Genomic DNA, 11,411 nt, shown 5'->3' on the forward strand with positions numbered 1-11,411 from the left:
GACATACCTTAAGGTGGGCAATTTATAAAGAAAAGAGGTTTCTTTTCTTTTCTTTTGAGATGGAGTCTCACCCAGGCTGATGTGCAGTGGCACAATCTCAGCTTGCTGCAACCTTCGCCTCCTGGGTTCAAGCACTTCTCCCTGCCTCAGCCTCCTGAGTAGCTGGGATTACAGGCGCCCGCCAACACACCCAGCTAATTTTTGTATTTTTTATTAAAGACAGGGTTTCCCCATGTTGGTCAGGCTGGTCTTGAACTCCTGACCTCAGGTGATCTGCCCAACTTGGCCTCCCAAAATGCTGGGATTACAGGTGTGAGCCACCGCACCTGACTGAGAAAAGAGGTTTCTTTGGCTCATGATTCTGCTGGCTGGGAGACTGGGCATCTGGTGAGGGCATCCACCCCTATGACCCAAACACCTCACGTTAGGTTTCACCTCCAACATTGGGGATCACTTCTCAACATTGGAGATGGTGGGGACAAATATCCAAACGATAGCATCCAGGCACTGTGTCTGAGAAGAGGGGTGCTGTCCACACATGTGCACACAGACATGTTTGCTCTGGATCTCCTCACACTGGCAGGGAATTTGTTGAAATGCAGATTCTGATTCAGGAGGTCTGAGATAAGTCCCGAAATGCCACATTTCAAAAATTTCCCAAGGGAGGCTGCTTCTTCTGTGCATGGACCACTTCTTTGCATAGTGAGGTTTATAGCAGGTGCACAGACTCAAACACCTGCCTGAGCCAGACAGGTGATGTTGCTGTGGAGCTCAGGTGTGGGACATGGGAAGTGGTGGGTCACTCACTGGGCCAGGCTCACCCTTTCTAGAGCAAGCTATAGTTTCTTTCTTTCTTTTTTGAGACAGGGTCTCACTCTGTCACCCAAGCTGGAGTGCAGTGGTGCGATCTCAGCTCACTGCAACCTCTGCCTCCCAGGTTCAAGCGATTCTCCTGCCTCAGCCTCCCAAGTAGCTGGGATTACAGACGTGTGCTACCACGCCTGGCTAATTTTTGTATTTTTAGTAGAGACAGGGTTTCGCCATGCTGGCCAGGCTGATCTCGAACTCCTGACCTCAGGTGATCCACTCGCCTCGGCCTCCCAAAGTGCTGGGATTATAGGCATGAGCCACTGCACCTGGCAAGCTACAGTTTCTATAAAAGCACTGTTCCATGAATGAACACATCTGCACACTGAATTCAGCCCTGGGCACCTGGTTCAGACCCCTGCTCTAGAGTCCGGATCTCAGGGGTTTACAGGTAAACTAATCTGGTCACTCATTGAGTCCTTCGGTAGCCTCCCAGCTAGCAGCTGACTTGCTAGGACTGTTACAGGAGTGGGTAGCTGCAACTTTGGAACAGCTTGTCCCATTGTTAAGAAGACCAGATTAGAACTGTCTCCACCACTTACTAGTGGCGTGAATTTGAGAGGAAGGAGAGAGTGTGAGTGTGCCAGTGTTTAAGTGCCTACAGTATTCTACGCTCTGTGCATGATTCCATTTGAATCTTCTCATCTGTCTTGCAGAAGTGGTTCATCTGCTTCATTTTACAGATGAGAACAGTGGAGTTGAAGAGCTTAACTAACCAGTCCTGGCAGCCCAGCTACTACTTTGTGAAGTGGGGATTCAAACTCAGGACCGCCAGCCTTCGCCTTAGTCCATCTGTGGCACTTTAACAAAATATCTGAGACTGGGTAATTTATAAATGATAGACATTTATTTCTCACGGTTCTGGAGGTTGGGAAGTCCAAAATCGAGGTGCTGGCAGATTCAGTGTCTGGCAAGAACCTGGTCTCTGCTTCCAAGGTGGTGACTTAAACGCTGTGTCTTCACATGGTAGAAGGGATGGAAGAGCAAAAAAGGGCCGAACTCACTCCCTCAAGCCCTTTTATAAGGGCACGAATATGATCCATGAGGATGACGCCCTGATGGCCTTATCACCTCACAAAGGCCCTACCTCTCAATACTGTCAACTTGGGAGTTAAGTTTTGACACGTAACTTTTGGAGAGGACACCGACACTCACACCAAAGCCCTCTCTGAATAATACAGGGCTACTGTTTACTGTCTGTGTATGCCAGGCGCATGCGTTAGTTCCAATCTCACAGAAACCCTGCAAGGTGTGTGGAATTATTCCTGTTTTACAGATGAGTAAACTGAGGCTCAGAGGTTAAGTAACTGGCCCAATGATACAGAGTGGTGGGGCTGTGGTTTGAGCCCATACCTAACTGACTCCTTTCCCCTAACCCATGCTGCAGGGACAGCTGGTTTCTGGGGTCAAAACCTAGGGGTGGCCTGAGGATGAGGAGGGGTTACCCGAAGTGGGACTTCAGCACTTTGTTACCTTTCTTTTGCCCAGGCTGGAGTGCAGTGGAGTCATCTCGGCTCACTGCAAGTGCTGCCTCCTGGGTTCAAGCGATTCTTCTGCCTCAGCCTCCCCAGTAGCTGGGATTACAGGCACCTGCCATCATGCCCAGCTAGTTTTTGTATTTTTAGTAGAGACGAGGTTTCACCATGTTGCCCAGGCTAGTCTCCAACTCCTGATCTCAGGTGATCCACCCACCTTGGCCTCCCAAAGTGCTGGGATTATAGGCGTGAGCCACCACGCCCGGCCTCTTTGTCTTCTTTCTGATTGTTACCATCAGGATATGGCCGCTGTGAGCCTGGTAAGGCATGGACATCCACCCACCCTCGCCCCGACATGCTGAAGACATATCCCGGGTCCTCCTAATAGCAGAAGCCACAAAGGTGACAGCTATGGCAGAATCTGTCCCTACTTGGTGGAGCCCACGGAGCCACCTGTCAGAGCAGACGCCACAGCTGCCATGGACGTGGGACTTAATTTCTTTTCTTTTGTCTCTGAAAAGTTTGTGATGTGATCTTAGGAGCTGCAGGGAACATGCATTTCCAAAGTTCTGTTGCTTTTTGTATGTTTGTTTATTTAACCCAGAATATACAATAAGTTCTATTTATCAGCAGGGATAAAAGTGGGGCCTATAGCTTATGATTTTTTTTCTTTTTCTTTCTTTCTTTTTTTTTTTTTTTTTTGAGACAGTCTCACTCTATCACCCAGGCTGGAGTGCAGTGGCGTGATCTCAGCTCACTGCAACTTCCACCTCTCGGGTTCAAGCGATTCTCCCACCTCAACCTCCTGAGTATCTGGGACTACAAGCACTCACCACCACGCCCAGCTAATTTTTGTATTTTTAGTAGAGACAGGGTTTCACCATGTCTCACCATGTTGGCCAGGCTGGTCTCGAACTCCTGGCCTCAAGTGATCCACCCACCTCGGCCTCCCAAAGTGCTGGGATTACAGGTGTGAGCCACCACGCCTGGCTGGCTTTTGATTTCTTTATGATGGATGAAGTGAGATAGCCTTGTGTTCTCCCAAGTAACACACACACGTATGCACACACAGGCATGCACATGCATTCACATGTGTGTACATCTGCAGAGGGCCAGACTTATCTTGAATCACCCTTGGGAATCTGGATCTTCCACATATGAGTTTTTTCCTCCTTTGAACTCCAAATCTAGTCTTTTGAATATGCTTCAGCATGATCGTTAGGGAAATGGGAGGCAGTGCCTCTCCTGTGCTTGGCCCTATGTTCAGGCTGCACATGGAAGGTGGCGTGGGGTTAGAGGAAACGGCCGAGAAGGCTGGAGTCTTTTAGCCAAAGGTTCCAGTGGCAGATGTCCCAGAACTTTGAAGTCGAAGGAGGTTTTGTTTAGCTCAGCAAATACCTACTGGGAAAAACTTTCTCCAGGCTTGCTTTCATACTGACCCCAAACGACTTGAATCAGACATGCAGAAATTATAGCTACAACAGAGCAGTTAAGATTACAGCATGCTTCAGAAAGAGAGAAGTAAACACAGTTTTTATGTCACTTGCATCTTCCCCCATACCTGCTTGGTGACTTTGCACCTGGGCTATGTGGTAAGCCTTTTCCTGCCTGCAGCACTCAGTGAATCACAAGCCTCCCAGAACCACAGAGACTTTTCATCTTTGAAGCCTGTGCTGAATTCTAGGGTCCTCTCCTGCTGCAGCCACTGTAGGACCCACTCAGGACACCTGTGACAGAGCACGGCTTCTCAGTGTGCACACAGAGATTGTGCTCCATTCCCTTCTTTTCTCCTTTCTGCTTTTCAAGGGGAGAGACTGACACCTGAGCATAGGCATCTTCACAGATGGAGGGTGGAAGTTTACACATATTTTGCATTTTCTGGTCATGTTCCTCTCTGTCCTCTGGGTCCACTAAGGGTCTTAGGAAAGATGGATGCCCCCACTTTCTGAGATGCTCCTAGCTAGGGTCTTCCTCCACCCTCATCCCCTCTCAGGCTGGTTCCAGGGCCAGGTTCACCTGTCCTGGGGGTCCAAGGATGGACGATGGACTTCTCGGGAGAGCTAAGGGGTCAAGCCTAGTTGCTAGTTGCATAGATTGTTGAAGTTGGAAGGGCCTTAAACTACTTTTGGTTCTAGCCTCTCATTTGACAGAAAAGGCTTTGAAGGTTGTGCCCTTCACAACCCAAGGAAGTGGCTGAAAGGGTCTTGGGATCTACTCTGAGGCTGCCTCTTTCCACTTCTGTGACTTGGTTCTGGAACTTTCTGAGCTTTGGTTTTCTCCTCCATGCATTGAAGACGATACCTACTGCCTAGTTTTCTTGTGGGGTCAGTGATAATCCAGACATTCTACAGGGGAGAAATTAGCAGGTGTTCTGTTAAAGTTAGCTCTTCTAGTCTCTCCCTTCTTATTTTTCTTATGATACCCGATTCTTCACACAGATCATCTTCCCCACTAGGCTATAAATTCCTGGAGATCAGGGACCTCATAAAATTCACCTTGGGTTTCTCAGCACCTGGGGACAGTGTCTGGCATCTACCAGTGAGGTTTCAAATAACTTGTATTGTGCAACCTGTCAGAGCACGAATGTCCCCAGGAGACTAGACAACGGCCCTCAGGGAAGGCCCCACAGCTGGCAAGTCTGGGACCTCACAGCCAGTTTCCTGCCGTTCGTCCCTTTCACAGAAGCACAGGAGCCGTAAGGTTCATGGGACTTTTATTTTTACTGTTTATTTTTTTGAAAGCCAGTGAGGATGAGCAAGTGCTTGGTCCCTTCTGGGCTGCATCCCTCTACGACCAGCCCTCACCCGCCTCCCCCAGCCCACCCACTACCTGCCAGCAGCTCAGATCACCCGGGTGAAAAATACCACCCTGTTGGCCAGCGTCCCTGTCAGCACCAGCTCCAGTGCCAGGCCGCAAGGCTATCTGAGGAAAGGAAGGGCCGTGATTCCCAGCAGGCCGTAGTTCAGCCCCTCCCGGGCATCCTCCACCCAGCCCCAGGGGCCCTCCTTCTCCCTTCCTGCCTTGTTGGAGGGGTGCCGTTCTGGGGTCTTTCCCAGCCCTTCCTTTCCTTCCCAGGTGGGATGCTTCTTCTCTCTGGGTTGGCCTGTCCTTATATCAGCACCAAATGATGCCCAGGTGGGTGGCCCTTGGGCACACCGTCCCCACCTCCCCTCTCCCTGAACCCTCCCCTTTTCCTGGCTGTCAGGATGAGGAGGGCAGAGCAGTCTCGGAGGTATTGACCCTGAGGGTAAATCGGAGAAAGGAGGCCGAGGGATTTCCTCAGCTCAGGGGCGGTCATCCTGGAGTGTCAGGGGCGTTTATTCTTCACTGGGATGTCCCACTTCCCCTCCTGGAGGCAGATTTCCTGCAGCCTGGGTTAGGTGCTCAGCTCTGGCCCCTCCAGTGGGACCCTTCCTGTGCACAGGTCTGAGGAGTGCACCTGGCTACTCACCTGTCTTTTCTTCTGCAGCCAGCAGCTGGCTTGGGGCCCAAGACTCTGGTCTTCTGACTCCCCAGCCAGCTGCCTCCCTCCCTGGGAAGTCCTGCCCACTCCCCTCCCCCCCAACAGCTGGATCACAGTGGCATGTCTGGGACCCCACAGCCAGTTTCCTGGCTGCAGAGCCTGGTCATTTTAGTCCTCTGTCCACTTGTGAATCTGCAGAACCGGCAGGCGAGGCCCGCGGAGGTGCAAGGGGCAGCGGCTTCCAGGTCTCAGGAGAGCTGTGCCTCCCCCCTGGCCTCCTCCTCCCTTAGCTAGGATGCCTGTCCCCTTTCCCTCCTTTTCCTCCTCCTCCCCCGCCTCCCCTCCTCCTCCCCTGCACCTGCTGCTCCTCCTCCACCTCCTCCAGGCGCCCCTCATCGGAAGACTCAGTCCCTGCGCCCCCAGCAGCCTGGGGAAGGGGAGGGGAAGGTAGGCTCCTCGGCGTCCCTCCGCGGGCTGCAGCCAGGATCCTGGGCCTGGACCGCGGGCGTCAGACGCTGTGCGCTCCCAGGCTGAGCACCGAGAAGGCGGCGCGGTGCTTGCGCAGCAGCAGGCGGATCTTCTCGTCGTCCGAGTCGGGGTCCAGCGGCTTGTTGTACTCGTCGTCCTCGTTCTCCGAAGGTGCGCGGTCCCCGCCTGCGCCGGCGCCCGCGCTGCCCGGGGCCCGGGGCGTGGAGGACGAGGGCTCCAGGGCGCTCTTCTTCCGCCACTTGGTCCTGCGGTTCTGGAACCACACCTGCGATGAGAAAGACTGTGAAGGGCACAGGGGCACAGCGCGCACGGGACGCGAGAACAGCCATCCTGCTTTTACAGCTAAACAAATGGCTCAACAACGGAGTGACTGTCACATTCATGTTTCTGTTGGGGAAGGACAATAAAATTTAAAAACGTGAGCGCAGCAGCCCTCCCCCCCGCCCCACCACCGTTTGCCTCCTCCTCTGCTTCCTCTTCCTCCTCCTCCACCTGGGAACTCGGTGGAAGATGCGGAGTGCGCGGGTGGAAGGCTTAGCCCCGATGCTCATTGGAAGGTGCTTATGAGCAGTCCCTACTCTGGGCTTCATAAACCCTCACCCTACTTCATAAATAATTGTTCCCCTAATTAGAAGAGTAACGTAGGTCCATTGCTTGGGATAGTTGAAGAGTGCAGGAACGCACCCCAGAAGCAGAAAGTCTGCTTTCTGCAGGAGAGTCTGCTTCTTCCCCCTAGCTCTCGCCCCAGGGCAGTTGAGCGGCTGATGAGGAGGGTGCAGCGGGTTGGAGCTCCGGGAGGCCCCAGGGCCCCGAGCAAAGACCAGACCCAGGTGCCAGCTGCCCCTGCTGCATCCTTAGGCCCGTCGCCGAGTCACTGAGTCAGCATCAAAGTGGAGAAAGTTGCCCCCAGACTCTGAGGCGGTAGAAACCAGTTTCCCCGGGTCTATTTAGGGGGCATTTGGGGCCCCTGCGTGTGGAGTGGGAGAGCCTGGGCTCACCCTCCCTAGCCCTGGCGTGGGCGACAAGGCTCCAGGCCCCTGATAGCCCATCTGATCCTGCTTAGTAGAAGGAGGCGTTGTCTTCATCTTAAAGATTGGTAAACTGAGGTCAGCTCCTTTTGCTGACTGGAGCATCAAGCATGAATCTGGGCCAGAGGCTGCCGACAGTGCTTGGAATTTTTGGCCAAATACGGGGGGAGAGGGAAAGCCTGAGGTTGGAGTCCCCCACATCTGGGGTTGAACCCCAGCTCTGCCAGCTCTCCCAGCCGGGAGACACTGATCCTCATCTGCGAAATGGGTAATAATGCCGACCCCCCGGGTTGCTGAGAGGATGAAATTAGGTGCCGCACATAAGGCTCTGAGAATGGGGCTCAGTGGATGATGGCCTTTTCCTGGCTATGTTTAATTACCACAGACTCCAGGGTTAGGAAGGCAGGCAGTGCCCAGACACCAGGACAGCTGCCCTCTGGGGGGCTGCGTTGTGTGGCCACCTCTCTCCAGCGCAGTGGCGTCCTGTCCGGCAGGCTCCTCCCTGCAGGGCAGGCGCCATCTCCCACACAGACTTACCTTGACCTGCGACTCGGTCATGCCCAGTGAGTATGCCAGCCGCGCCCTCTCGGGGCCAGCCAAGTACTTGGTCTGCTCAAAGGTTTTCTCCAGGGCAAAGATCTGGTGCCCCGTGAAGGTGGGCCGGGTGTGCTTCTTCTTGTGTATGCTGTCACTCAGGGGGTCTGGGGCTGGCAGGAGGAAGGAATTGTGGGGTTAGTAGAATAAGTGGGGACCCTGCGGCTAGGCACGTCTGGCAGGGCAACCACCATGCTTGTCCCTCTCCCTCCTGCAGAGGTTTCCAGGACACCAAGATTCCTTTCCCCTGAGCAGCATTCTTGATATTGGAGAACAGCGACTGTGACCTCTGCTCTGCCTGGGTGGGCAGGGCTCCAAGAGGGCAGGTGCCCTAGGGTAATGGGACTTAGGGGCAGCAGAGCCTCATGCCTCTCTGTCTAAAGTTCTCAGTACTCACTGATGTTGCCTTCCCCTGAGGGGCAACAGGAGTTCCCTCTCTGTCCCAGGGATGTCCCTTCAGGTCACCCTCCTCCTATAATTAGGGACCGGGGCCTGTGAATTCCCTCCACCTCCGGCTTCCGCCAACTTCCTTGCTCTTGAGACCCAACTTCCCAGGTCTCCAGGAAACCAGGGAGGGGCAAACCTCACGCCCCAAGCTGCCACTTCCCCATGTCACCAGGCCTGGAAGTTATGTGACTTCAACCACCCTGGAGAGCCTGGCACAGAGGCCAGAGACCCTGACCCCCAGCCTGGCCAGGGCAGCAGGCTCGGGAAGGAGCTGTGGGCAGCGGGCTCAGGGGAGTCAGAATTCCCACGTGTCAGGCCTCGTTCTGTGCAGTCTGACAGCTCAAGTTACAGGTGAGGAAACTGAGGCACAGAGAGAGGAAGAGCCCTCCTGAGAGACCATGTTCAAGTCCCTCTGCCTTTGCCTTCATTAGCCACTGACTTTCTTGGCTATGTCCCCGTGTGTGTACCTGCATTCAGGACTGAAGAGGTGGTGTGTGGGATGTGGAGAGGGGAGGGGAAGATGGAGGGAAGAGAGAGTCAGCTGAGGCTTAAAGCACCCCTGAAGCCAAGCCTAAAACAGGATCTGAGAGAGGAGGCCTTCACCTCCAGGGGCACAGCGATGGGTGGCAGCCCATGGAGGGGTGGCTGTCAGGCAGTGTGACCGGCAAGGCAGAGTAGCAAATGGGGGGACAGGTGTGCTTTTGGGGTTCCCTAGGTTGGCCCCAAGCCCCTATTGGCATAGGAGAGCCCAGAGATGAGACAGAAGTGGAGGCCCCTGCCTGACGTGGGCAGGGCTTCGGTGGCACAGAGAAGGTTCCAAAAACTCTCACCTGCCTGCGTCCCAGCAGAGCCTCACCTGCCTGGACAAGCCCTGCCACCTCCTCCAGTAACCCTGACTGGCATCACGGGCCCACCCTCTGAAAACCTTGGCTGAGGGATGGGTGGGCTGAGAAGAGGCCCCCCGCTTCCCCACAGCCAGGGCCAAGTTCAGCTGGACTCAGCAGCAACTCCCGGAGACAGGCTACTTGGTGTGGCTGCTGTTGCTAGAAACCCTAGGATGTGGTGGGCAACGGCCCCTGGCTCAAAGGCTGGACCCAGATGGGGTCAGGGTGCATTCTGCACCCTTGAGTGATGCCAGGGCTCTCTGGGAAGGTGAATTGGGACATTTTCCTCATGGGGGTAGCATTTGTCTGCTTTGGGTGAAGAAGTGGTTTTACGGGCCCTGGGCTGCAGAAGCGAGCTGGGCTGCCTGCTGGACCCCGTGCAGGGCAGGTGTGGGCTGTGGGGCCTTCTCTACATCTGGAACTGCCGGGGGGCGGGGGCCCTAGCAGGGCAGCTGAGGTGGCTGGCAGGTGAGGGGGGTGGCTCAGACACCTGTGTCCAAGCACTGCTGGATGGGAAGGAGGAGAGGGTGGAACTTAGCCTGCAATGAGCTGAGGCTATGAGTCCAGGGTTAACGGCGACTGGGGAAGAGGGCAGTGGTGTGGAGTGCCCGGGAGGAGGCCCCTCCTCGTCCTCTGCCCCCCCGGGGCCTGCCGGGTGCCGGGAGGTGGCTGGGGAGGCCCCGTACTCACTGTTGCTGCACTGCCGCCCGCCGCGCCAGTCCTGGCCCGTGTCCGCCCAGCAGTTCCGGGTTCGGTTGGGGTATTCGTTCCCAGCCTTGGAAAAATTCCCTACCTGGGGGCTGTAGTAGACCCCCTGAGAGCTGAGCCCCCCGAAGCCTGCCACGTGGGGGTAGCCGGAGAGGAGGCTGCTGTTCGGCGCAGCCACGGGCCTGCTCAGGATGTCCGTGATCCCGTGGGGGGTCCCGGCAGCCAGCTGGGGGCCCAGCCCCGGGGGGCTGAGCTTGTAGAAGGAGTTCTGCACCGAGTACTGGCACACCGGGGCCTTCATCTCCGGAAACTGAGCCAGCGGCGTGTTGTTTAGCAGGAACGTCCCCTGCAGGTTGGACTCCATGATCTCCCAGTCAGGACAGGGAAGGCTTCTCCAGGCCCCTAAAACCCAAGAGCCCACGCTCTAGCCCCAAATCTCATGGCAGGCCTGGAGGGTCAGGACCATCTCCGAGCTCCTGACTGCCTCCCACCTAAGGCATCGGCCAAGCCCTGGCCCAGGCACCGGCACCCGATCAGCTGCTCGGAAGTCAGGTGCTCGGGGCAGGTGGGAGGCCTCCCCAGGGCTCCTGGCCTCTCTCCTTGCCCTGGCCGGACAGGGTGGCCCCTTAAGCCTCAGCTCAGACCCCCTTTCTGCCTCTGAGTCGGAGGACCCTCCATGAGAAGTTTTAAGTTCAGAGAAGGAACATTTCCCTGATAAAGATACGGCCCATTAGAATACAGGCCGGAGACTGGCTGAGCCGCCGGAGCCGCGCCGCCATTGGTCGGGGCGCACACGGGCCTCACATTGGCTTTTCCTAGACAAATTGCACTTTGAAAGATTGACTGTAAAATCAGCCAGGGGGTGTGTGTGTGTGTGTGTGTGTGTGTGTGTGTGTGTGTGTGTGTGTGTGTGTGTGTGTGCGTGTGTGTGTGTGCGCGCGCGCGCATGAGAGAAAGAGACAGAGAATTAGCTCTAGAAGCCCCTACTCATCGCTGGAGCGTCCATCTGCTCCCCGCAAGTCTAGCATCTAGGAAAAGGTGAGTGTCTGAGGGCCCCTGGAGGCTCCCAAGGCAACTGGAAGTCACTGTTGCTACAACTGCTCCCCTGGGGAAGAGGAGGCTGGACTCAGAGGCCACTGTCCGGAGCGGCGCCCGCCCCTTTATGTGCACATGTCCAAGCTCCACAGGAGAGCACAGCCGCTTCCTTCCCTTCCGCATGCGGGGATGGGGTGAGTGGTATAAGATGGGGGTAAGTGTGAGGATGGGGTAAGAGGCTAAGTGGCATTGCTTTCTGGGGGATGCAAGTCCCTGTGGCTGGCTTGAGAGCCTAGGGTGGGAGCCTGCTGGGAAGAGGGCAGGGCGGGGCGTAGGCAACCCTGACCGTGCCGGGGTGTGAGTCCTCCAGCTGCAGGAGGCTGAAGAGAGGGCCGCTCTGCACGCGTGTTCTTGCCTCCAC

General features: G+C 55.7%; 1 protein-coding gene across 1 annotated transcript; it reads right to left on the reverse strand.

Annotated features, from left to right (window-relative positions):
• Positions 1-5,038: 5,038 nt before the first annotated feature.
• On the reverse strand, positions 5,039-10,644 carry NKX6-3 (NK6 homeobox 3). The gene is made up of 3 exons (XM_054561061.2): positions 9,938-10,644; positions 7,860-8,029; positions 5,039-6,559 (listed from the first exon to the last, which is right to left on the reverse strand). The coding sequence occupies exons 1-3, from the start codon at positions 10,317-10,319 to the stop codon at positions 6,314-6,316; spliced, it is 798 nt and encodes a 265-aa protein (XP_054417036.2). The 5' UTR covers positions 10,320-10,644; the 3' UTR covers positions 5,039-6,313.
• Between the last annotated feature and the right edge of the window lie 767 nt (positions 10,645-11,411).

The sequence above is a fragment of the Pongo abelii genome, chromosome 7 (genome assembly GCF_028885655.2).
Source record: "Pongo abelii isolate AG06213 chromosome 7, NHGRI_mPonAbe1-v2.0_pri, whole genome shotgun sequence".
In the NCBI taxonomy this organism is placed as follows: domain Eukaryota; kingdom Metazoa; phylum Chordata; class Mammalia; order Primates; family Hominidae; genus Pongo; species Pongo abelii.

Excerpts from the sequence above, each read along its gene's own strand:
- NKX6-3 (XM_054561061.2), bottom strand. The coding sequence starts at position 10,319 with ATGGAGTCCAACCTGCAGGGGACGTTCCTGCTAAACAACACGCCGCTG. Across the intron at positions 8,030-9,937 it reads CGGGCGGCAGTGCAGCAACA|CCCCAGACCCCCTGAGTGAC; the intron begins GTGAGTACGGGG and ends TCCTCCTGCCAG. Across the intron at positions 6,560-7,859 it reads TGACCGAGTCGCAGGTCAAG|GTGTGGTTCCAGAACCGCAG; the intron begins GTAAGTCTGTGT and ends TTCTCATCGCAG.